The sequence below is a fragment of the Mesoplodon mirus genome, assembly GCF_964341445.2.
Source record: "Mesoplodon mirus genome assembly, chromosome: 3".
NCBI classification, from domain to species: domain Eukaryota; kingdom Metazoa; phylum Chordata; class Mammalia; order Artiodactyla; family Ziphiidae; genus Mesoplodon; species Mesoplodon mirus.
Genome location: NC_138978.1, coordinates 18,853,411 through 18,879,000, shown reverse-complemented (window position 1 = coordinate 18,879,000; position 25,590 = coordinate 18,853,411). Strand labels below are relative to the sequence as shown.

The 25,590-nt window shown below is 51.7% G+C and overlaps 1 protein-coding gene across 2 annotated transcripts; it reads left to right on the top strand.

Annotated features, from left to right (window-relative positions):
* On the top strand, positions 1–23,597 carry CAMK2N1 (calcium/calmodulin dependent protein kinase II inhibitor 1). 2 transcript variants are annotated; one of them, XM_082616191.1, is made up of 2 exons: positions 1–853; positions 23,406–23,597. In XM_082616191.1, exons 1-2 carry the CDS (start codon positions 688–690, stop codon positions 23,480–23,482), a joined length of 243 nt encoding a protein of 80 aa, XP_082472317.1. In that variant the 5' UTR covers positions 1–687; the 3' UTR covers positions 23,483–23,597. The 2 variants fall into 2 exon arrangements, with proteins under 2 accessions (XP_082472317.1, XP_082472318.1); XM_082616192.1 differs by lacking the exon at positions 23,406–23,597 and adding an exon at positions 2,432–3,728.
* The last annotated feature ends 1,993 nt before the right edge of the window (positions 23,598–25,590 follow it).

Below are 25,590 nucleotides of genomic sequence, written 5' to 3'. Positions count from 1 at the left end.
CGTTCCCTCCGCCCTTTCTTCTCCTCCCTCTTGCCTTCCTCTCTCTCTTTCGGTCGATTCCCCCTGCCTCTCATTCTCTCTGTGTCTCTGCTGCTCTCCCCGTTTCCCTCTCGGTTTCTCTCTTCCCCCTCCCTCCCTCCGGGCTTCTCTCCCCCCCCACACCCGTGCCCTCCCTCCACCCTCGCTCCCCTCCCCCTCCACCCCTCGCAGCCCAGCCGCTCGCAGCTCCCCAGTCAGCCTCCCCGAACCAGCGCCGCCGTCGCCCGCACTCGCCGCAGGACCGGCCCGCCCGGCTTCCCGGGGTGCGCCCTCCTCGGCCCCGCGCCCTCGGGGCTCGCTGGCACAGCCTCCTCCCCCGGCTCACGGCCCCGCCCGGCCCGGCCCCAGCCCAGCGCCCGAGCGCGCCGAGGATGTGAGTCCTGCTCGCCTCTGCCGGAGCAGCAGCCACTCGCGCGCCGCCGAGCCGGAGCGCAGCGCAGCGCAGCCTCGGGCGCTCGCGGGGTCGCTCGGGCCGGCTGCGCGCTCCTGCCCCAGCGGCGCCCTCCGGCCTCTCGCCGGCGCCAGCGCCGCCGCAGCCCGCGGGCCGTCCCCGGCCGGCCGTCCCCGGCCCCAGCGCCGCTGACCCTGTCCGCCGCGGGCGGGGACGCGGGCGGAGGAGGTGCCGCCGCGGAGCCCCCGGACGCGACCATGTCGGAGGTGCTGCCCTACGGCGACGAGAAGCTGAGCCCCTACGGCGACGGCGGCGACGTGGGCCAGATCTTCTCCTGCCGCCTGCAGGACACCAACAACTTCTTCGGCACCGGGCAGAACAAGCGGCCGCCCAAGCTGGGTCAAATCGGCCGGAGCAAGCGGGGTGAGTTCGCGGCCGCCTCCTCCGACACCCGTTTCCCGGGCACCCAGGCCTGGCGGAGGTTTGCGGGGTTTTCCCGCACCCGGGAGCCCGTTCCGACCCACTAAAATCTCATCGCGCAGAATTGGACGGGGGGGGGGTGGTGATCCCGCACTGCGGGTTCAGCTCCGGCTGGCCTCGGGAACCCCTCCCCCTCAGCCAGATCCTCGTTGGGGTCACCCAGGGGGCGTGGCTGCATCTCGCTGCAGCAGGGGCTGAAAGGTTATACCCCGGTCCCCAAAGTTTGATTTTTGATTTATACCCTGCCCCCGCCCCTTTTGCGCCCCTTTTGCGCAGTGTAGTAGCAGCTGCACTCGATCTACAACCCGGGGTGGGGGGATTCGTAGGGCTCCCCAGGGAACGACGTGGGGAACTGCGGGGCGGAGGGCTGGTTCCGGCGGGGAAGGCGAGGGGCTTTCGGATCACACCGGCTTTTCATTGTTCCTTGGCAGGGGGAGGGGGTTTGCCGAGCCTGGGCGCTCGGCGCAGGAGCTGGAAAAGCCCCGTAGAGACTGGGACGCGCAGGAGCTCTAAAGGAGCTCCAGAGGCGCGGGGACAATGAGAAAGACCGATAGCTGCCGTGAGAGACTGAGACGCAGAGATAGGGAGGAAGGCGGAGGGGGGAAGTAGCGGGGAGGCCGAGATGGGCAGAGACCGAGACAAAGCTAAGGAGAGAGAGAGAGTCAGAGCCGGAAAGACAGCGAGCCAGGAACGCAAGTCTGGGGAGGACACAGAAGCAGCTGAAACAATGGGGGCGACCGACACCCCGGACACAGAGAGAGGCCCAGAGACTCGACCGGTGACCGTCGCGCCGCGAGACTGATGGAGGGACCGAGGAAGGCGAGGCTAGGTAGAGATAGTGAGAGAGGCGAAGGACACAGAGAGGCAGATGCGGAGAGGCGGGCGAGCCACCGGCGGGCAGCGAAGGGAGGCTCCGACCTCTGTAGCTGCGAGTGCGGAGAGGCCGAGTCAGCCCGCTGGCAGCGCGGAGGTGGGGGGCTCCCGGCCCAAGCGAGGCCAGAATCCCCGACGGGCTGCGCGCTGTGCAACCGGCCCCTGGCGTCCCTCCTCGCTCCGCGCACCTCAGCACCCCGCCTCGGCTACCGGCGCTGCGCTCGGGGCACCCGGGAGGATCCCAGGCCCGGAGCCCGTGGCTCCTCCTCCCCTCCCTCTCCCGCCCAGGAGCCTTTTTTCTAAATAAAAGCGTCCTCCAGGGTGGGTGGGGGCCGGGGTGAGGACCAGGCCGGTGCGCGCCCAGGCTGCCGCCAGGGCTGCGTGATTTGTGCCCTCTTTGCTTCCTCTTCTCAGGACCATGCTGGGACGCGGCCTGGGGGTGGGGGAGTGGTTCAGAGGAAAGCAGCAGAGGGACCCCTGGCCGAGCAGAAGAGGATGGGGGCCGTGTGAGCACGCGTGGAGACCCCTTCCCTCTCCTTTCCTCAGTCTACCCGCCCCTCCGACCCGGGCGTAAAGCGAAACTTAGGGACCCCGGCTAGGCCCAAGAGCGCTCACCTCTCCTTTTCTCCCCCCCCCCTTTTTTTGCAGTTGTTATTGAAGATGATAGGATTGATGACGTGCTGAAAAATATGACAGACAAGGCACCTCCTGGTGTCTAACTCCCCTAAAGACAATGAGTTAAGGGAGAGAATAAGAATGAGAACGGCGATATCAGTTATTGGCAAAAAGCATGAAAAGAGAAAGCACTTTGAAATTTATTACTAGCTTGCTACCCACGATGAAATCAGCAACCTGTATCTCGTGTCAGGCCGGGAGACAGATGAGGCGTGAGAAGGAGAAGGCTCTGGGCTCCTTTGCAAAGATAAAAATTAAAAAAAAATTTTTAAAAATAAAAAAATCACTATATATATATACATAAAGAAATAAAAAGAGAAGTCTCAGTTGCAGCTATTTGTCAAAATTAATATCCATTTCTTTTTATATACAGTGAATATTGCGCAATTATAGATCTGGATTTTGAACCACTTAAATAATGAAGCAGCAACACCGGGTGTTTTGAGGTGTTGGCATTCTTCGCTGATTTGGCTGTTCCCAATGTTTACATTATTTAATCTTGCAAAAATGATTCTGTGCACTTGGATGTGAAATGCTGTCCAGTTTTATTTTTTTATGTTGTTATCCTTGGATGTACAAAAAAAATCAGAAAATGATCTCTATAGATATTGCATTCTATTTTGGTCATCTTTTGAAGTTATCAAGAATGTGTTTAAAACAAGACGAGAACTTTTCTAAGGAATCATACATAGAAAAAAATCGTCGCTTTATTTTAAAATGAATTGTAAAGCTTGTGTTTCTTTGTTGCTGCGAGCTATTTTCCCAAGTTAATGCAAATGAACACATTTTGTATGTCAGGAAAAAAAACACACACAAAAAACAAAGAAAAAAAAATGCTTGAGCTTTTTCTAACCTCTCCCTGCAGTCTGTTGTGTGAGCAGCCTGTTTTTTTCTCTAATATTGTGTCAGTTTATTCTCTTTAATGGACTGTAAAAAAAATGTAATCACAAGAGTGCCAAATATCTTGAAATGCCAAAAGGCATTTTGGTTTCTTTTCTTTTCCCTGTGCTCTGAGTCCACGTAAAGGAATGCTTGGAGTGTCTTTTTCTGTTATTTATAGGGGTTCTCTTAGGGCACACCAGCTGCCTGTTTTGCATGGTATTTGCAAAAATGCCTCTTGCGTGAGGAATCTTTTACCATTTTTTGTTTGCAACTTTGGACCTCAAGAGGTTTCTTCCTTTCCCTACCCTGTTGCCTCTTTTCTTAATTCAATATTCTGTATGTTGCACCTTTAACCAGCACACAGGGCTATTTCTTCAATGTACAATAAAAGAACTGTTCCTGTGTCTCACTCCTCTCTTTTCTCGGCTTTGGTTCCGGGGAGCTTGCTTTTTGTCTGCTGGTTGCAGGTGGGAAGGCGGGAACGGTAGCTTTGGTCTGTGAGGCAAAAAGGTGTGGAGGCCACAGTGGGTTGGGCTCAGGTGATAGGAAAGAAGCTGGAGTGGCAAGGCCATCCCTGGAGGGCAAGTGCATCCAGTTTGGATTTGCGTTGGGCTCTCCCTACTTCCGTGGGGTTTCTGCCATCCCTGGTGGGGTGTGGGGAGAAGGAGGGCTGGTGTGCTGGTTGGCAGGGAGTCAGCCTCGTGAAAGGCAAAGTTTGGAGGCTGGCAGGCTTGGATTCAAATCTCAGCTCCTTCACTTCCTAGCTCTATGGATTTGAGCAAGTCCCTTCACTTCTTCAGGCCTCAGTTTCCAAATCTGTGAAGTGGGGTTAATGCAGCTCCTACCTCAAAGGTTGTTGGGAAGATTCACACAGCACCCAGCACATAGTAGCACTCAGCATCAGATGCCCAGGTAATCCTTCATCATGGGCCACCCGTCCTCAAGGGCAGGGCTGAGGAGGACCTATGCTCTTTGCCCTGCACCTTTGCCTTCCTGAGTTCACAGGTCCTTCCTGGAGGGATGAGCCTGGTCCTCTGGGGCCCACAGCCCGATTTGGTTTGTCTCAGGCTTCCCCAACTCAGCAGCTCTCCTCCAATCATGGCTCAAAAGGTCTCGTTATGGAAAAAGATTCTCAGCCCCTTGTTGGGCTCAGGACAGTTAATGGCAGTGGAGCAGGCCCCTGGGGGAGGAGGGGTTGGGAGAAGGATTCTGGCTGAAGAAAAGCCGGGAGAGTTTTTTTTCTCCTGGGCTGCTTGGCATCCAGGAGTCCCGGTGCTGGGAGCTTTTAATGTGTTTGTTGTAAAACTGTCAGTCGGGGAGTCACAACACAGCTCACAGTGACAGGAGCCTGAGTGTGACTCAGACATCAGGTAAGACAGGTCTGGGTGGGGAGGAGGAAGGGGGGCTCCAGAGGGCCTGTGGGGAGGGGAGTGATGTCTCAACCCTCTTCTCAGGGGTGGAGGCCCAGAGCCTCAGGGGGACCCAGTGGAGTCTCTATCAGTCATCATCAGGAACGGCAGGCAAAATGGAGCTGGCAGTGCCTGCAGGACCGTGGGGGTGGGGTGGGGTGCCAGCTTGATTTTCCCGGGCGTGTGACCCTGTTCCCAAACCTGGCTCTCCTCCCCGCTGACCCCAGAGAGTCCCAGTGCTCGGAGCTGATTGGCCTTTAGGTACCACGGAGCCCAGCTTTCCCCTGTGCTCTGTCCGCGTGAAGGTTGAGGGGCCGCCTGGCAGAGATAGGGGCCTGGCCCACCCTCTGTGCAACATCAATATGCCAAGAGGCATAGGAGCCAAATGAAAAGATTCTTTCAGAAGGCAGGTGTCTGTCTGCACCCAGGAGTAATTACCACTTACCTGATCAAAGCGCTGTGCAATTACAAAGCGCTTTCCCTTCCAAGCCTCACACAATTGACCCAGCAACTCTGGAAACCCACAGCCCCTACCTCTCTTTAGTAGGTGAGGAAATCAACACCCCAGAGGGGCTAAAAGGACGGGCACAACATCCATACTCACTGAGCTCTTACTGTAGGCCGGGCTCGAAACAGCTCTATGAAGCAGGTGTTACCTGTGTTCTGATGATACAGGAGACACCAGGGCTCGGAGGCATTAGGTAACTTGTATGAGGTCACTCAGCTGGTAAGTCGTGAAGCACACTGGAACCCAGAGTCTGGGCTCCAGGATGGGGATGCAGAGTCACCTGACCCCAGACCCAGGCTCAGTCCCAGCTGCAGCCATTGTCCTTCAGCCTTAAATATCCTTTTGTTGGTTTATCGTTCTGAGCCCGGGCTCTCCCGCTATTCTGTCAACAGACAACTGACTGCATCAGGGATCAGAGGGAGGCAGGGCATCTTAGCTGACCACTTGGATGTGGTCAGCTAAGACCTGGGGCTGCCCTCTGCTGGGAAGCACGGGAGCCCTTGGTGAGGCTCGGGTCCATTTTAATAAGTGATGTATTAAAAGGTTTCTGCTGGAAGCCACCCCATCAGCCAAGGCAGGATTCTCTGTCTGGGAAGACAGAATTTGCCTTTCCCGCGGATTGCGATCAGCAACAGAAGAATATAAATCTTTTAAATATACTTGAACATCGGGGTAAACATTTGTTGAGAAGGCACTTTGGGGACTGGGCAGATATCAAATTATACCAAGTACAGGATATGTTTGAAGTATCTGGTTAGGTGGCAGTAAATACGGAAAAGGCCACTCGAAGTCCGATCTGGGGGAGGGTGTCTCAAAGCCTCCAGGCATCTATCGAGCATCCAGGGCTGCATTATTCAAACTCCATTAATTGAATGCTTGTAATAAGCATCCATCTCCCTGGATTCTGCTTCCTTGGCCTGTCCAGGCTGACAGCCTGAAGGAATATCAAAAAGCACCTCTAAGGGGGAAATTGGCAAATTAAGTTTTAAAAGAAAGTGACTTGAAAATTACTGCTGTCTGGAGGCCACAGATGAAGGAGTGAGCATGGACGCCTGTGCAGACAGCAGGCAGCTGGTTCTCGGCCCTCAGGGCCCAGCAGAGGGGGTAGATTTCAGGGTGGCTACTGAGCACATAGAGGGCATGAGTTTGGGACTTCGGTGACTTGGATTTGAAACCTCTTATATACTTTCTAGTTTGGACTTGGGGCCGGTTTCTCAAGCTCTTTGGGCCTCTGTTTCTTCTTCCGGAAAATGGGGATGGTGGCAATGCCAATGGCACAAAGGGTTAAACAGGAGCTCCCACTCCTCCCAGGTGCAGGGCCTGGTGCGTTATAAATGTCAGCCATCATACATGAAGTGCCTACTGTGTGCCAGGCAGTGGACTTTCAAGACCTAGCAAACAGTTCGAGGTGTGTGAAGATTCTTTGCAGATGGTTTTTGGCAGCCCAGAGCTGACACCCTGAGGGGGACTGAGGAGCAGTGGAGGCATCCCCGCGGGGGCGGGGTGGGGGAGAGGAATCAGCTCACGTCTCATTATCCCCATCAGTTCCCCAAAGCACCCCAAACAATACAATCCTAAGTAAACCTGTGTGCTTGCTCTCCAAAGGCAGTTGAAAGGAGTCTCCTACCCCCTTCCAACCAGACTGCCACAAGCCTTCCTTCTCTGGATGGAGACTAACAAATCCTGACTGCTTGCCCTGGAAAGGAAAGAGCTTGGCTTTCTGCTTGGATCCCCTCTGTCAACAGGTCCTCCATGTGACATTCATGTGACAAATATCAACTTAGCATCCACTTTGGGCCAGGTCCTGTGCTAGGCTAACTGAATATCCAATGATGAAGAAATGGGAGTTTTCCTTGGGCTTGAAAATGACAGTTGCCATGGCAATGAGGTTGGGAGCTAGGAGCTTGGAGACCCCCAAAGTCAGCAGCTCAGATCCTTTATGCTGGCAAAAAAGGGAACCAAAGAAAACTGGGTCTTGGGGACTGCCTGAAACCCAAACACATGACCCTCTTTTAAAAAATATAAACTTTTACTTTAGAATAGTTTTAGATTTACAGAGAGGTTGTGAAGGTATTACAGAGTTGCAATGTACCCCTGACCCAGTTTCTCCTATTGTTCACATCTGACATTTCCACAATATGCTTTTCACAACTAAGGAAACAACACAGGTACAGTACTATTAACTAAACTCCACCGGTTCCTTCGAGTTTCTTTAGTTTATACCTAATGTCCTTTTTCTGTTCCAGGATTCCATCCAGGATATCATGTTACATTTATTTATATATTTAAAAAATTTATTTACTTTATTTATTTATTTTTGGCTGCACTGAGTCTTCGTTGCTGCACGCGGGTTTTCTCTAGTTGCGGCGAGCTTGCGGAGCTCGGGCTCTAGTAGTTGTGACACACAGGCTCTAGAGTGCAGGCTCAGTAGTTGTGGCACATGGATGTAGTTGCTCCACGGCAGGTGGGATCTTCCTGGACCAGGGCTTGAACCCATGTCCACTGCATTGGCAGGTGGATTCTTAACCACTGCGCCACAAGGGAAGCCCCACATTACACTTAGTCATCCTGTCTCCTTAAGTTCCTCTTTGCTGTGATCATTTCTCAGATTTTTCCTGTTTTTGATGGAGTCCTGGTCAGGTATTTTGCAGGTTATCCCTCAACTGGGGTTTGTCTGATGTTTTTCTCATGCTTCAGCTGGGGTTATGGGTTTGGGAGGAAGACCATGGAGGTAAATAAAGTGCCATTCTCATCACATCCTATCAAGGGTACACACTATCAACATGACTGATCACTGTTGATATTGACCTTGATCACTTGGTTGAGGTAGCATTTGTCAGGTTTCTCCAGGGCGAAGTTATTCGTTTCCTTCTGGTTTCCATACTGTCCTCCTTGGAAGGAACTCATTATAGCCCACTTAAGGGGTGGGAAGATATATTCCCCCTCCTTGAGGGGGGAGTATCTCCATAAATTATTGGGACTTTTCTGCCCAGGTAATGTGGGTGACCCACTTTTCAGCCAGTCAACTTTGCCCCTCTGTTGGGTAAGCCCACTGTGGTTTAGATGTAATCATGAGTTCGAGGCAAACCAGGGAAAACCAAAAATACCCACAAGGCCCAGGGTGCTGCCTGATGACCGGTAGATGGAGCCTTACAAAAAAAAAAAAAGATTAAACAAAATTAATAAAAGCAACTTCCTGTGGAGGGGGAACTGTCACCCTGATTAGAAACTGTGCAGAATTTGCTCTTGGAAACCTTCAGGCAGCTGCTCTGGTTTATAAAATCTGCCTATTGGAGGGAAGGAGGAGGGGAAAAAAAAGGTTGTCATTATTCCAGAAACAGAGATTCTCCCAAACCATATGCAAAAATAAATCCTCCGCGACCGGGCTGTATCCAGGGAAACCTGGCAGCTGGGCTGGAGCTTGTGGGGTGGCCCCGGGGAGAGGGAGAGCCTGTGTCCACGGGCCCCACTCGCTTCTCCAGAGAAACCAAGAGTCCCAGAAAGACAGCCCCACCTTGCCGTCCCTGGGCCCCCATCCCCATCCCACCCTCCCCCTCCGAGATGAGGACTTGGTTGGTCTTGTTACCCTTCACGCTGGAAGGTTCGCCCTTAACCCCGGGCAGCACACACCCACTCACTCGGAGCAAGGTCCTTGACCCAGAAACAGCTGTCTGAGGACAAAGGGTCACTAGAGGGGAAAGGAGGTTGGGGAGGTCAGGCTGGAGGGAGGAGGAGGACCTGGGAAATGGGCCATGGGAAATCCTAACGGAGTAGCGATGGGGGCTGGGCAGGTGGGGTCAGGCAGTGATGACACAAAGTTGTCAGGGAAAGGGATGTCTGGTAAGACAGAGGGCCAGTGGCTAAGGGCTTCAAGAGGGTGGGCTGGGAGGGTGTTTGGGTAGAGGAAATTAACTAATTATATCCCTATTCATTCAGGGATTCAACAGCCCCATGTGGGGGTGGGCCGGGTATTATGCTTGGCACTGGGGAGACAGGGCTGGGGAAAGCAAGGCCTCCTCTGGCCTTCAGAGGCCTCACTGCCTGGTCAAAGACCACTCGATGACAGTGAAGCTTCAAGAGGTTGAGAAGGCAGGGGTGGACCCACAGGAAGCTTAGGAAACACTTGGGGAACCCCTATAGCATGCTGCCAGCATCCACAGAGGGTGTCTTGGAAAAGATTGGTGACTGCTTTCCAATCCCCAGTGTGCCAGTAACACACTGTGGGATGGTCGCTGTGCGCATGTATTTTGCCCCTCTGGGATTCCTTTTCCCAATTTGAAAAGTAATATTTACAAAGTGCACGCTCGAGGCCAGTAACTGTTCTACACTCTTTGCATTTGATTCATTTAATTTTCACAGTAACTAGGAGGTAGTTACTGTTATTATTGTTCCCATTTTCCAGATAAGAGAAACGGAGGCACAGAGCAGTGAAGTCACCTGCCTAAGGTGGCACAGCTAGAATGTCATGGAGCTGGGACTGACCCCAGGCAGGATGATTCCAAGAGTTCCTGGTTTCAACTGCGCCAATATAAGGAGAGGGTCGGGCAACATGACTTTCTACCGCTTCTGGCAGCCCAAAGGGCGCCGGGCTCTGAGCCTAAACCGCCCATCCTCCTGTGGGGGAGGGGAGGCTGAGGATCCGGTTGGCGGTGAACCCTGGACCGGGCCAGGCGGTTGCCATGGGGACGGCTGGTCGGAGGCGGCCAGCCGAGGCTGGTTGCCCCGAGGGGCAGTTCCGGGGGAGCTCCTCCACTGGCAGGGAGTGGCCCGAGCTAGCACCTGGGGCCGCGTTTTCCTGGCAGACGGAGCCACGGTTAATTCTCCCCTCTCAGGCAGGGGAGACCACAAGTCCCCTGCAGCCGTCTGAGCCTCCTCCGACCTGAACTCAATCCCCCACGAAGCCGCACTTATCTCCAGTTCATCTGCGTGAATTATTTACTGTGTCTGGCGGCCTCCCGCCTGCCTCTGCCCTCCCTGTCCGCGCGGCTTTTTCACATCCTGGTTTGCAGCAGCTCCTCTTCCTCCAGATCCAAGGAGCTCGACTGTCAGGCCTCAGGGGAACTTGGGGCAGGAGCTTCCCACCTCCTCAAGGCCTCACCTGGACATCCTTGTCTGTAAACCAGAGGGAGCACTGGATTGGGTCAGGAGTATTTGTTTAATTCTCCCAGCAATCCTACCAATCATAAACACCATATATTATCCCCATTTCACATATGAAGAAGCTGAGGCCTATAGGATTTGAATAACCTGTCCACAATCAGGAAGGAGCCAGAAGTGGAAACAGCTCTTAACTCTTACCCACTCCTAAGCGGGATGCCGTGATGCCTCCTTAGCCTGAGAGCCAGTCTGGCGCGCCAGTCACATCTGTGACGTGCCCTATGCACAGAGCAATGAGCCAGCCCCGTGTGCCTGGCCCTGTGCTGGGGTTCTGGGGACACACAGATGAGTCAGGCACAGCCCCTGCCCTCCAGTTGCTTCTGTCTGGAGTCGGGTGGGGGTAGGGGACAGGTAGCAGGCAAGGACGGACACATTCATGACTACTTATGTGGGAGGAGTTGGAGGTCTGGGCACAAAACAGCGGGTTCTGGGGCGGTGAGAGACCCTCCAGTGAGCAGGTAGGACTTCAGCTGGGCCTTGGATGGGGGTCGGGGTGTTGGGGGGAGCTCTTGGTGTGGAGAAGACCGGGAGCAGCGGGACGGAGGCTGGCAGGTTTGGGGTTTGCTTGACAAAGGGCAGGTCCTCGGGGAGGGTGGCTGGAACAGGGCATTCGTGTTGGCGCCAGGGTTGGAGGAGGAGGGGGCTTTGGGTCAGATCCTGGGGGTTCTTGAAGTGCGAGCTCAAGGGTCTGTTTAGGGCAGCTCTTCTCACAGGGCAGGGGAGCAATTTGCCCTCCAGGGGACATTTGGTAATGTCTGGAGACCTTTGTGATGGTGACAACAGGGGGAGGAGGGTAGAGCTAGTGGCATCTCATCGGTAGGGGACAGGGATGCTGCTAAACATCTTATGGTGCCCAGATTTATCTGGCCCCAAATGTGCCGAAGTTGAGAAATCCTGGTTTAGAATGTGTTTAAGAGCCTTTACGACGAACCAAAGTAAGATTTTGGGCAGGACACCTATCTTCTCATGCCTCAGTTTCCTCCTCCCTAAAATGGGCTGAGTATACTGGGTAACGTTTGAGGTAATAGCTGTCATCTTTTTCATGCGTAGTGTGTGCTGGTCACATCCTAAGCACATTACACATATAACAATAACATAATAACATCATCCAACGCTTATAACCCAGTGACGAGTAATACTACTACTAACAATAAACTTTTCCAGGGCCCCTTCTTAAGTGCCAGGCCCTGTACTAAGCTCTTTACAGATATTCATTTATTTAATCCTCACAACACCTCCACGAGGTAGGCACTCTTATAACCTCCATTGAACACCCGGGGAAACAGAGGCACCAGAGGATGGAAGGACATGTCTGTCTCTCTGAGGACAATGTCTGCCTTGTTTTCTGCTAGCTCTCCAGGATCTAGAACAGTGTCTGAATAAATGTTGAGCAGGAAATACATAAACCCTTCATGAACCTCCTGTAATTGTGAAGAAACTGGGGCACAGAAAGGTTGAGGGTCTTGTTTGGAGAAACACAGCAGGACCTTTACTCCCTTGCCTTCTGGCCGAGGCCTCAGGAAAGCCGCTGGGCAGCTTCTTCTCTGGGCCACTGGTGGCTGGCTCTTCCACTGGAGCCTGGCTCTTCCGCTGGCAGGAAGGGAGCTTGTATGGGGCACTTCTGAGACGCCCAGAGGGCAAGAGCATTGGGGTCTCCCTAGGGTCCCAGCTGAGCCAGAAAGGACTGGCATCTTGGATTTTGACCAAACCTGGAGCTCGGTCTGAATGAGAACATGTCTAGTGCCTGGGATTGGATTTGTCTGCTCTCCTGGTGAATGTGGAGAGATTTCCAGCTTAATCTGACCCTAGTCCCGACCTCAGGAGGGTGAGTACCTGCAGGGCTCTGGGAGAGTCAGACACGGTGCTAGATAATCTCCGAGTGGCTGTGCCGTCTGCAGGCTCCTTGCTCAAGATGCACATCTCAGCCAGGCCTCAGAGCAGCCCGCAGAGGTAGCTGCAGTATCCTCACCCGCGGACAGGTGCAGAGAAGTGGTAACTTACTTGTCCAGAGGCGACAGCGGAGAGGCTTTAAGCTCCGCCTCTCTGATGCCTATATCAACTTGAACCCTAAACACACATTCATTCCACAAGGGGCCTCGGGCTTATTACTTTACTTTTCTGACCTTCATCTGTGAAATGGGACCATGAATCCAGGTCTCAGAGGATTGCTGGAAAGAGGTAAAGGCGATAACAATGAATACCCAGCACCTAGTAGCTTCTTTCCCTGAACTTCCTGGGGATCCATCAAGTTTGATCTTTGGGGTAGCCCTGGGGGGTGGAGTGGAGCCAGTAGTCGAGGAAGCGGGGGCCAAGGGTGGGCAGAGTCTTGGAAGGAGGCCTCTAAACACTGCCCTGTACTGCTCCATGAAGAACGGCCCCTCCCAACGGTCTCCCTGGGTCCTGTCCCCTGACTCTGTGCTACCCTTAGGCTGTAAAGTGGGTGATGCTGCTTCCTGGGAGTGGGTTGTGCAGCCCCCTCCTCATTCCCTAAACGGTCAATGGATCAATGGCTGTTAAAAGAGCAGATGGGGGTGTGGTCTACCCTGCAAGCCTCCTGTCCTTCCACTTCGCCATAAACCCGCTACGCCCTGGCCACGCTGTTCTTTCCAGAATGTGATACTTTTTTGTCTCCGCACTTTTGCATATGCTGTTCTCTCAGCCTCCCACCCCTTTTCGTCTTGCCAAATCCTACTCATCCTCCAGGTTGCAGCTGAGTTGTTACCTCTTCCAGGAAGCCTTCCCTGAGGCCCTTCCACCTGAATTAGTTCCCTGACTTAGGCTCCTGCAGCCCTGATGCTTTCTGTCTGTCTAAGCACTCACCCCACTGAGTGTCACAGCTGGTCAGTCCTCCTCCATTGGACTGTGTTTCCCTCTTGGGTGGCACTGGGGCTGTCTTGTTGGGCTCCATATCCCCAGGGCTTCACACAAATTCCTGGCACGTAGCAGCTCCTCAGGGAACATTGTCGAATTAATGTTGTAATAATAACAATCTTTTGCATATGTAGAGCTCTTTTTCAGTTTCAAAAGCCTTTTTATGGCAGTTATGTCATCTGATCTTCACAGAGAACTTGTCATTTGCGGTAGGCAGGGTTAGCCCCGGAATTTCCGTTTTACAAGGAGGAAACCGAGGCTGGAAGAGATTAGGTGTGTTACACAGGTGGCTGGTGGGACAGGTGCGCTGCCCACACTGTCTTGCCCAGGGCAAGTGTGGAAATGTAATATATTTGGTCCAGGGCGTAATATATTTGGCTCAGAGTTCTGATTCCAAGCTTTCCGCCTCAGGGGAGGGGGTGGAGAGTTGGGGGCTAGAATTTGTTGCTTTCAAGTCCTGGTGAGAAGCTGGGGCCAGCTTTGTGTGGTGGTGACAGGCTGGGTGGGTGTAAACATTCTCTGGAAGGGAAAGAGTAGGAGGCAGTGGCTTTCTTTTGCGAAAGTTCGTTCACCACTGTGCTAGGGATGGTATAGAGCCCTGAAAATTCAGGAAAAAGGTATCCAGAATACGGGAATGACTAAGTAAACTGGAGTCCATCGACTTGGAATATTTAGCAACTATTAAAAATAATATTTCTGTGGTTCGTGCCTTGACATGGGAGAGCACGTATGTCATAATGCTCAAGGCAAAAAGGAGAAAATAAATTGGACCTGCGGTAGGAGAACAGTGTTGAGGAATGGTTTGAATCCCAGCTCTGCCCCTTAGTCCTGCAAACTCAGGCAACCTAACCTCTCTGTGCCTCAGTTTCCTCATCTGTAAAATAGGCATAATAATAGTCCTACCCCGTAGAGCTGTTGGGAGGATTAAATGAGTTAATAGATGTAAAGCACTTAAAACAATGCCTAGCATATATTGTGTTAAGATTTCATTAGTCTCCTTTTAAATTTTTATTGGAGTATAGTTGATTTACCATGTTGTGTTACAGCAAAGTGAATCAGTTTTACATATACATATACATATACATTTACATTTACGTATACATATATCCCCTCTTTGTTTGTTTTGTTTTTAGATTCTTTTCCCGTATAGACCAAAACAGAGTATTGAGTAGAGTTCCCTAGGAAGATTTAGTTATTCTTATTAATTATTATTATCATCTCAGCTATGGAAAATATAGATTAGAAAAAATAAAAAGATGGAAGAAAAGGTCAATGGTGTTTTTTGCAGGGATGAGGTTACTGGATGATTTTTACTTTCTTTTTTTCCACTTCCCTAAATATTCCCTTTATAAAATGTATTCTCTAAATATTTACAGTGGGGATGTATTACTTTTATTATCGTGAGAGGATAAGCTATTTTCCCCCAAACCACAATAGTGGGGAGACAGACTCAGTAATACTTTCCTTTTGGACTCAGGAGGGGGGACCGCAGGGAGTCACCTCCACAACTAACACCAGGGGTGCCCTGAGAACACACACATGTCAACATTTTCCTTCTGCCTGGGTCAGCAGCTCCCAGGTAATGTTTCCCCAAACAGATTAGGCTGACCCTTTGTCTCTCATCTGCTTGTTTAGTAATTTTATATGATGCCCATTGAAACAAAGAGCTGAGCTGTTTAAATACCCACAACCGTAAGCTGTCACCACCTGATGACAATGAGAATTCCCCAGGCAGGGTGCATCAGAAATGAAATTAAATCATTCTGAACACCCCTGTCATCATCACACTCTCCGTCTATCCAGCGAGACAAGGGCATTCACAGTGAAGGAAATGCCAACGGCTGTGTAAGCTGATCCCGGCTCTGTCAGTCGGCTGGCCAGGCCCGCAGCCTGCCAGGGGAAGGGCGGCCAGCTGGTCAGCATATGACTCTGCTGAGCACACAGTAGGTTTTCAATAATGACTCCTCATCAAATTCAATTGGAATTTTGTTAGGTCTGGCTGATGTGTGTGACTCTATCCTAGACACTGTCGTGTGTCCTGGTGGGGAGAGGGGGGTGCAAAAGGATGGTCTTCACCTTTTTTTTTTTTTGCAGTACGTGGGCCCCTCACTGTTGTGGCCTCTCCCGTTGCGGAGCACAGGCTCCGGACGCACAGGCTCAGCAGCCATGGCTCACGGGCCCAGCCACTCCACGGCATGTGGGATCTTCCCGGACCGGGGCACGAACCCGTGTCCCCTGCCTTGGCAGGCGGACTCTCAACCACTGCGCCACCAGGGAAGCCCGGTCTTCACCTTTAAGGAGTAAAGGCCCGTAGGTCCTTTTAGTTTCTTCTACTAAGAATTGCATGAGTTCTAGGCTTTTGGGATGGTGGTCCCTGACCTAGGGGGTCTATGCTAGACCTTGATTTAATTTTTCTCCTGAGCCTTCTTGGGATAAGTGTTTATGTGACCATGATAACCATCATTGCAACATCTTGCCAGCTCTCACATCCCCATCCCCCTATTTTTCATTCGTCCATCCATCCATCTATCCAATATGCATCTGTCCAACAGTCCATCTGTCCATCTATCTATCCATCCAACCATCCAAGCATCCATGCATCCACTGTGAAGCTATCTAATGGTGGATAAATAATTAGATCCTAGCGTGAGGGTTTTAAATCTGCTTGTGGTCTGGGAGGCAGAGAGATGACCAGACCCTGAGGTGACAGGGCAAGTTCAAGGTTCTGTGAGTGCAGAGAGGAGAATTCTGACACCCAACTGGAGCCTCGGGGGGAGACTGTGCATTGGGCACCATTGTTTCAGTTACCATCACCACTGGGATTCCTCTGACCGGTGGTGGAATCATTGGCAAAGGTGACCTGTAAACCTCGGCATGGTCCCTGACATGCCTCCTCCTCCCTGGCACCCTGACCCTTGCCCCACCCCCTGGCCCCTATTACCTACTCTGCTGCCTTTCCTGGCCCTGTTCTCCACTCTCCCCTGACTCCTCTATCCCTACCCACTACCTGTCAAATGCACCTGTCCCCAGGGCCCTGAATCTTGCTGGATGACAACTAATTAGGTTGCTAAGCTTGTGTAAATGGGCCAATGGGTGTTACCATGTTCCAGCCACACCCCCCCCGGAACCATTTGTCATCACCATCGTGATCTAGTATGTGCATTTGCTGTGCACTATGAAACACCTATTGTGAACATTGTGCGTTTCCCAGCACCAACTGTGTGTAATTATCATGTATTTTGAGCACTGAATGTGAGCACTGACTCCATGATTGAACATCTCATGTGGGCCTTTACTGTGAATTTCAACTGGGTTTCGATTTCAGCTTTCTCCAAAAAATAGCATGTTGGAGTAAGGAGGAGGAGGTCCTAGTCAGACAGACCTGAGTTCAAATCTCATAAAACCTCTTGCTAGCTCTTGGGTAAGTCATCTGATATCTCTGAGCCTCAGTTTCCTTATCTGTTAAATGGAGACAGTAATACCTACCTGAACGATCGGGTGTGGCAAGCCGTCAAGCACCTCTTAGTGTGAGAGTCATCCAGGAGCTTTTAGTGCCTTGCACGTGTCCCCATGCAGAGGGGCTGGACATGCAGGGAGCATTCCGAGTGGACCAGGATCTCGGGGGCTGCATCCTGGGCTGGCTGTGACGTGGTGTCCAGGCGGGTGGTATCACCAGAGTGGACTAAGACTGGTTGGTATCTTGTCATCCTCCCCTGGGTCTAATTACACAAGGCCTTGCAGGAAGTTTTACAAGCTGAGGGTGAAGATTTCACCCATTCAATATCCCCAGGGCCTCAGTCACCACTGCTGGGTGCCCTCCCTTACTTTCTCCCTTGGGGATTCATGTCATCCATCCCTGCATCTCTGTATTCCTTACTTTGGCCTCCCACAAAGTAGTCCAAGCCCATTCCTTATTTTTTTTAAAACAGAGGAAAACAAACAAGATATACCTCCTGTATACACGAAAGATACCCAGGAAAACTGAGTAACTTCCTTTTCCTCGGGTTTTTTTTTTAAAAATAAATTTCTTTATTTATTTTTGGTTGTGCTGGGTCTTCATTGCTGCGCGTGGGCTTTCTCTAGTTGTGGCAAGAGGAGGCTACTCTTCGTTGCAGTGCGGCAGGCTTCTCATTGCGGTGGCTTCTCTTGCTGCTGAGCACTGGCTCTTGGCGCGTGGGCTTCAGTAGCTGTGGCACGCGGGCTCAGTAGTTGTGGCTCGCGGGCTCTAGAGCGCAGGCTCAGTAGTTGTGGTGCATGCGCTTAGTTGCTCTGTGGCCTGTGGGATCTTCCTGGACCAGGGCTCGAACCCGCATACCCTGCATTGGCAGGCAGATTCTTAACCACTGCGCCACCAGGGAAGTCCCCTTTCCTCGGGTTTTGCATCAGCAAAAAAGACAGTCCTCTTGGAGTGAGATCCCTTGTAGAGGCCTTGCCCCCCATGTGCTAATCCATCTACACATTCATTCAGTGCATGTCTATTAAGTCCTACCATGTGCTGAGCCCTGCGCATGAGATAGGGTGTCATGGATGACAGGGATGGCACTGAGCTTGGGTGCATCTGATGAGTGGTTTTAGACATTCCTTCCCCCTTCCTAAGGGTCTGTTCCCAAGACTCAGTAGGGTTAGGGTCAATGGTGTGGCTTGGGACTGATACTTGATAATACAATAAAAAGCATAAATTTGCACTTGGACACACCCACCTGATGCTTCTGGGTTCGAATACTGTGTCAATATGTCAGACCTTTGGCAGACCATTGGAAATGGGGTGATCGGGAGAGTCGTTGCACATGGGAAATACTATAGATTTGAGATTATGATCTTGGAGGCAATGGGTCAGATGATGGGGGTGGGTGTCACTGGGATGGGTGCTGGGGGATGTATAGGGAGAAGAGTGGGGGAAGAGGAGAAGAGAGGAGGGGACAGAGGAGAGAGCCCTGGGAATAGTCCCTTGAAAAGACCGGGAGGCCAGAAGAGGCCTGTTGTGAGAGATGGGATGGGAGCTTGAGGAAAGGGCGGTGGTGATAGTGTCAGAGGAGATCCAGCACCTGGTGGTACCTGGGCATTCATGGCCTTGCGTATGGTCACCTCTGTGGCAGGAAGCAGGACGTAGGAAGTGGGGAGCTAGAAGAGATGGGGCGGGGCCTTGGGGCACCTGGGCCATTCTTTGGAGGAGGTGGGAAGTGAGAGGGAGGGGGTGCTCTTGGGGTGGGGGACAGCTTTTGGTGAGATGCAGTTGCAGGTAGAGGGAGGGGTCTCCTTAGTGCTGTGCATATACCCGGTGTGGACACAGTGTTGGCTGGTCACCTTTTGATGTCAACGGTGCCTTTGTCTCATTCACCAAGTCCTGCCAGCTGATGGCAGCTAGTCCATCCCTCAGTAACTACTAAGCACCTGTTATGTGCCAGATTCTGTTCCACATAATGGAGGACAACTGTGAGAAAGTGGACAGGATCCTAGCCTTCAAGCCTCTTCCCCTCTAGGGTGGTGAGAAAGACAGTGACCCTATTATAACTCAACTAGCTTTCAGCGCTGATGAGATAAAATGGAGATAAGAGCCATCGGGCTTAAATCAGAGCAGCAGCATCGTTACTAATGGTACAGAATAAGGCTTTATAATAGGGGTTAGACCTTAGTCAAGTGGGAACATGCGGGGCCATCTGTGTGGGCTGCTCCTCAGCTTCTGGGGTCCGGCCTGGGGGTCGGCCAGGCTGGCAGTCGGGAAGGAGAGCAAGGACAGACGGGAACCCACATCTGTCTCTCCCACCTCCCACCTTGATGCCGGGGAGACCTCCCGGATGAGGTGGCCCCCTTCAGCATGGAGCTGCACACATACTTGTTCCACGACTTGGAGAAGTTAAAGGCAGCGATCGGGAGAGCTGGAGAGGCTGCAGGATCAAGGGCCTCTCTTTGCCAACAAGGTGGGCGGTAGATCAGCGACAAGGGTGTACCGGGGCCCGACCTTCAGACTGTGATGTAAACATACAGCTGCTGGCGCTTCATTGTTGCCTTCCAAAACCCATGCAGGATGTCTCTTGCTCCCCATATCACCCCAGCACCATCCAGGGGAGGGAATTTTGGGAGAGGTCATGGCAACTCAGTCACGCTGAGTTCCACGGACACAGCGCAAAGGTAGCCCAGAGATGAACGGGGACGATGTGGTAGAGACGACAGGGGCGGGGTTTCTTTACTCCGGTGGGTGGGGAAAGCCCCTCTGAGGAGGTGGCATTTGTGACAAGACCTGGGGGAGAGAGCTTGGCACGTTCCAGGGACAGGGAGGAGGACAGGGCAGCTGGGGCTGGAGATGAGGGGAGAGTTTGAGATGAGCCGAGAGGAGCCATAGTGGGCAGAGCCTTGCAGGCCATGGTGGATCTGATTCTGGTCTCTGTGGGAAGAGGTTTAAGCAGGGCAGTAATGTGGCATGGTTTCAGCTTTTGAACGCTCACTCATGCTGCTGGATGGAAGAGGGGCTTTGGGGGGTGGGGTGGGAAAGACTGGGAGTGGGGGGCAGATGGGGGGGTGATACTACAGTGCTCTAAAGAGGAGATGATGCATATATACACTACTATATATAAGATAGATAACTAATGAGAACCTACTGTATAGCATGGGGAACTCTACTCAATGCTCTGTGGTGACCTAAATGGGAAGGAAATCCCAAAAAGAGGGGATATATGTATATGTATAGTTGATTCACTTTGCTGTACAGCAGAAACTAACACAACATTGTAAAGCAACTATACTCCAATAAAAATTAATAAAAAGGAAATATTTAAGAAGAAAATATTTACAGAAACTGCAAAAGAAAGAAAGAAAGAAAGGAGGGAGGGAGGGAAGAAAGCAAGCAAGCAAGAAAGAAAGAAAGAAAGAAAAGAAAGAAAGAAAAGAAAGAAAAAGAAAAGAAAGAAAGAAAGAAAAAGAAAGAAAGAAAGAAAGAAAGGAGGGAGGGAAGAAAGCAAGCAAGCAAGCAAGCAAGAAAGAAAGAAAGAAAAGAAAGAAAGAGATGGTGACAGCCGGAACCGGAGTGCTAGCTGTGAGAAGAGAGAGAGGTAGTTAGATTTAGATTCTGGGTCTAATTTGGGGATGGAGGTAGGATGGAAGTGGGTTTTTGATGAAGGGTAGAGAGGCATTAGAGTCCTCAAGAATAACAGTCATTATCCTGAGCTCCTTTGGTCTTTGCCTCTGAGAAACGCTGTCCTTTCGCTAGTGGCTTCCTAGCTCGTGGCCCTTGCCCTCAATGGCCAGGAGAATCCATCCCCTGTTTCCCCTCCTCTCTCCTTCCCGCAACGTGCAGGGCTGCCCCCACCCGCATCTCATCCTCCCCCACGTTGGCGGGTCTCTGCCTTTGGGCTCCAGACAGCTGTCAGCACCACACCATCCTGTGCCTTTAAGATGGGGAGAGAAGGGCCAGATGAAATCTATCTCATCAAAGTCCTGCCTTAATGAGAGGCAGAGAGAGAAGATAATAAAAGCAAGAACTAGCCTGGGGGGAAAAAGAAAAGATTTTTATCCTCCCAACCCTTCAAGTTCCCCTCTGGCTCTGAGAAGCCTCAAAAGATTTCTCTCCGAACATGAGTAATACCGGCAAAAACGCTGTCCTCAGAGCAGAGGGAGAAGATGGAATGATTCTGTGTTTGATTAGAATTTATTTCCAACCTGCAGCCTCCCTGGTGCCAACCTCCCACACTTCCCTCCCCTGCAGAGCTTGGCGGCCAGAGAAACAAGGCAAGGAAGGAGAAGGGAGAGTGGGGAAGAATCTTTTGGCTCCGGAGAACTTCCCGGGGCAGGGAGAAGAGAGGTGTCCTCCACTTGCTGCCTGTAGAGGGAGTGGCCAACGGGGCTGCTGGTCTAATAAGACTGTGAAAAAGAGCCACTTGGCCTTCCTGGGGTCCGGGGAGGGATGGTTGACTGGAGCAGCCAGTCAGGCTGGGCTACTAGCTTGCTGTGTGATCTTGGGGAGCTCATATACCCTCTCTGGTCTTTCCCAATCTGTCTTCAACAAGTTTCTAAGGACCTTAGTGGCTATGATTTTAGGACAATTGCAGCATGCCTGTCTGGGAGCCAGTTTGGTTCTCACTGGGTTGGGTCCAGGGAGGTTCCCTAGATGACAGACTGGGGAGTGATATGGGGCAGGGAGGAGGGGCCAGGACAAGACTGCAGTATTGAGACTTTGGGGCGAGGACTCTCTCCTTTCTTGGGTCGTCTCTAGGGAACGAGGTAAATCTTACCAAGTGACTCTCCTTCCTCCATCATTCATTCATTCATTCATTCATTCATCCATTCACCGTTTATTCACCACAGGCTACATGCTCGATGTTGTGCTACATGCGGTTAACAAGACACAGTCCCCGACCTCACAAGGCTGTCAATGTGGTGGGGGAAGGGCAAGCACAAGGCGCTGGGGACACTGAGGAAAGCCCCCTGACCTGGGCTTTGGAGGTCACAGGCTTCCTGGGGAAGCTGACATCTAAGCTGGGACCCAAAGAGGGAATGGGAGGAAGGCAGGAGAAGAGCTGGGTAAGGGGAGCATCAGGAAGAGGCAAGGGGTAGCAGAGGCACAGGGTGAGAACAAGCAGGGTTTGTGGGGCGATAGAAACAGGCTGGTGTGACGGGAAGGGGGCGGGGGTGGGGCAGCATGGGTTCAGATTTCACTCTGGGGGCCTTGGGGGCCGTGGGGGGCTCTCAGCAGCATGTCTCCAGGAAGGCATCCGGCCAAGCACATTTCATGTGCGCATGAGAAGACATGGGGGTGGATTTATGACTCTTGGGTCTTTCAAAGCCCCACCCTCTGGGGCTCCCTTCTCTCACCCTGGAAGCAGACAGTTACAGTTGAAACACACGTGAGAGGGAACCAGACTTCTTTAGCATGGATCTAGCGCTTCAGTGGGTAAAGGCTTTGGAGAGATGGACTTTGGCTCCATCACGGAGTCTCTCAGTGCTGGATCTGGCAGCCCATGGCGCAGGTAGGTGGCTATCTGTCCAGCTCTGGAAGGAAGGGTGATTGGGATGGACAGACTTCATCTTGGAGTAGAGAGCCATGAGCCCTGGAATGAGTACAGACAAATCTGGTTTCCCAATATTGGCTCTGCATGCACAAGCTGTGCATCCTTGAGTAAGTCACTATACTTCTCTGAGCCTCAGTTTCCTTATTTGTAAAGTGATATTAATAGCATCCACTTCCCAGGGTGGTTTGGAGGGTTAAACAAGATGATGATGGTGGTAGTGGTCATAATGACATTGATGGTGATGACAATGATATTAACGGATAATGTTTATTGAGTCGTAAAATCTTTTAGTGGATGTTGCAATGCACAGTTGAGGTTTCCCCTTCAGGACCAAGATACACATCTCCCAGTTTCCAGGAGTGTTGCCGGCCGAAAGCTCACTGCTGAGTGCCTCCTTGGAACTGCCCTCAGCCCAAGTCAAGGTCACACCTGTTCCCGGAGCACGGTGTCCTGGCCTCAGTGTGCGAGAACTCAGAGGGTGATCCCTGCCCCAGAGCTCCAGATTGTGGCAACTGCAGAGCGTGTCATCTTCTCCTTCGGCCCAGTCCTGCTTCCTGCACCCCCTCACAGGTGCTTTCCCAAGAGCTTTCCCTGACAAATCTCTTGCATCCAAATCTTCATCTTAGAGACAGTTTCTCAGGAGTCAGGTGTGGGACAGCCCTTTGTCTGTACTGTCTCATGTCATCCTCTCAATAGCCCTTTGCAGGAGATACCACGATTAAACTATTCGAACAAAGAAGGAAACTGGAGTAAAGAGATGAAATCTCTGCTTGCAGCCGCGTAGATAGTGAGTGGCACAACTTGGACTTGAACACAGGGTAGCTGACCCCTCAGCACAGCTTCTAACCATCCTCTGGAGCCTTGCCCATCACAGGCGGCCAGCAAAGGGCAGTAAGTGGTTAACACCGGTTTCTGTGGGGTTGGCTCTGGACCTTTGGCACTTGCTTTAAGAACTGCCCCCCGGCCCCTCTCCCCTCCCCCTTTTGCCCACAGCCAAGATAGTAGCAGCAGCAGCCTTCATGAGCCTGCCTGCGTGCCTGTATCACGGTAGAAAACAACACCTCTCTCGGCCACCCACTCCCCAGCTGCCGATATAACACTGTTGTTACCACCACCAGGGTGTCTTCGCCTGCGCCGCCTCACATGTGGTTCATGCCTGTGGGGAAGCTGCTGGGAGGAGAGCTGTGGAACCTGATCTTGCCTTACCCCGAGATCTGAGACCCCAGAAGACTGACCGCGCATGGACCTGTGATGAGTAGTATACTGGTCGGGCGGAGACCTGGCTCTAGTCCCTGGACCCCCACTGACTCAGGAGGGGTCCTTGTGCTTTTTGGGCCTCGGTTCCCCACCCAAAGATGAGCAGTGGACCTCCAAGATGGGCAGTGGACCTCCAAGACGGGCAGTGGACCTCCAAGACGGGCAGTGGACCTCCAAGTGAACTGGTGTGACGCAACGGTCCTCCACGTGGATGCCTCACGACTTCTGCCTCTTTCTCCCTGCCTCCCCCTGAATGACCAGGAAGCCATCTCCTTATTCACCAGTGTAGAGCTTTACGGTTCACCACCTTCACAGAAACAGTCACACTGGAACCTCACAGCACCGCCGAGAGGCTGGATGATGGCCTTCTCTTGTCAGATGATAAACAGGGCCTCAGAGAGGGGCAGTGACTTGCCTCAGGCCACTTGATCTTTTGAAATTTCTTGATATTCCCTCATTTTTAACCTACAAATAAAAGAAATATATGTTGCCTAATGTGAGACCTGAGAGCTTAGAAGTCATGCCGTCAGATCCTTTTGTTTGACAGATGGAGATCTGAGGTGTCCCTCCCCCACCGGGTTGCACAGTGACCAGTGGCAGAGCTTCAGCCAGGACCGAGTCTGAGGCTCGTTCGATGACCCTCAGTTGGGTATTTTTCAAATTTCCTGCCATAAATTATTTCCCTTTTAAGCCTAAAACCTAAACCACTAATAGGAAGGCACACACTGCACAGACTTGTGGACATTTGGTCCCTGTTTCTGATTGCTGTTCAGGAGGGGTGGGTGCTGGGCAGAGCTCTCACTGCGGTGACTGGGCCAGCTTCACCTTGTAACACGCAGCTGTGGGCACGGTGGAGGTGGCTTCGTGTGTTTACTTTCCTATCGTGGTGGCACAGGTGGCCCAGGGAGGAGGTGAGGCTGAGCAGCAGGGACAAAGAAATGTGTGTGTTCTGACAAATTTGGGGAATTAACTCTGAGGTTGTTCCCGGGAGAAGATGATGTTTTGAATTGGGAGTTATTATACACTTGAGCTCACTGCCTTTTAAAGAACACCTTTAACTGTCCTGTTTACAGATTTATTTATACCTGGCTCAGTTTGAAAAAGAATCTGAAGGGGCAAATTATTTAATAAGATTGTGAGTATCTTAAGGGCAGAAACTACCCCCATTATCTCTCCTCTCCTGACAGGCTAACTCCTGGTTTCCCCCACCACTTGCCCTCCCCTAGCTGGATTTTCTGCCTCTCTCTGTTGTAATAATCTATTTCTGTATCTTTGTTTTCCACTGAACTATGAGCTCAGTGAGGATAGAAAGTATGTATTACACATTTCAGTATCTCATCCAACTCCCTATCCATCCATCCAGTAAGAAAACAGGCATCCAACCATCCATCCATCACCCACCTATCTATCCAACATCTATCCATCCATCCAACAAGCAGACATCATCCATGCATCCATGCATCCATGCATCTCTATAATCATCCATTTGTGTAATGATCCGTCTATCCATCATCCATCCATTTATGTATCCATCCATATATCCATGCAACTGTCCATCTATTCTTTCAAAACCCAAGAGAGTTGCACAAATCAAGCCAAACCGGATGAACTACAAGCAATCATCCTTTACCCAGTGCTCATTTCGTTCCAAGCACTGTGTTAAGCGTAGCACATATATTAACTAATTGAGTAAATGAAACTAAAATCTCCTCAAGACTCCATGAGGTAGTATTATTTTTTATAAAGTTATTTATTTATTTATTTTTGGCTGCGTTGGGTCTTCATTGCTGTGCGCTGGCTTTCTCTAGTTGCGGTGTATGGGCCTCTCATTGTGGTGGCTTCTTTTATTGCGGTGGCTTCTCTTGTTGCGGAGCACAGGCTCTAGTTGCACGGGCTTCAGTAGTTGTGGCTTGTGGGCTCTAGAGTGCAGGCTCAGTAGTTGTGGTGCATGGCTTTAGTTGCTCCGCAGCATGTGGGATCTTCCCGGACCAGGGCTCGAACCTGTATCCCCTACATTGGCAGGCGGATTCTTAACCACTGCACCAC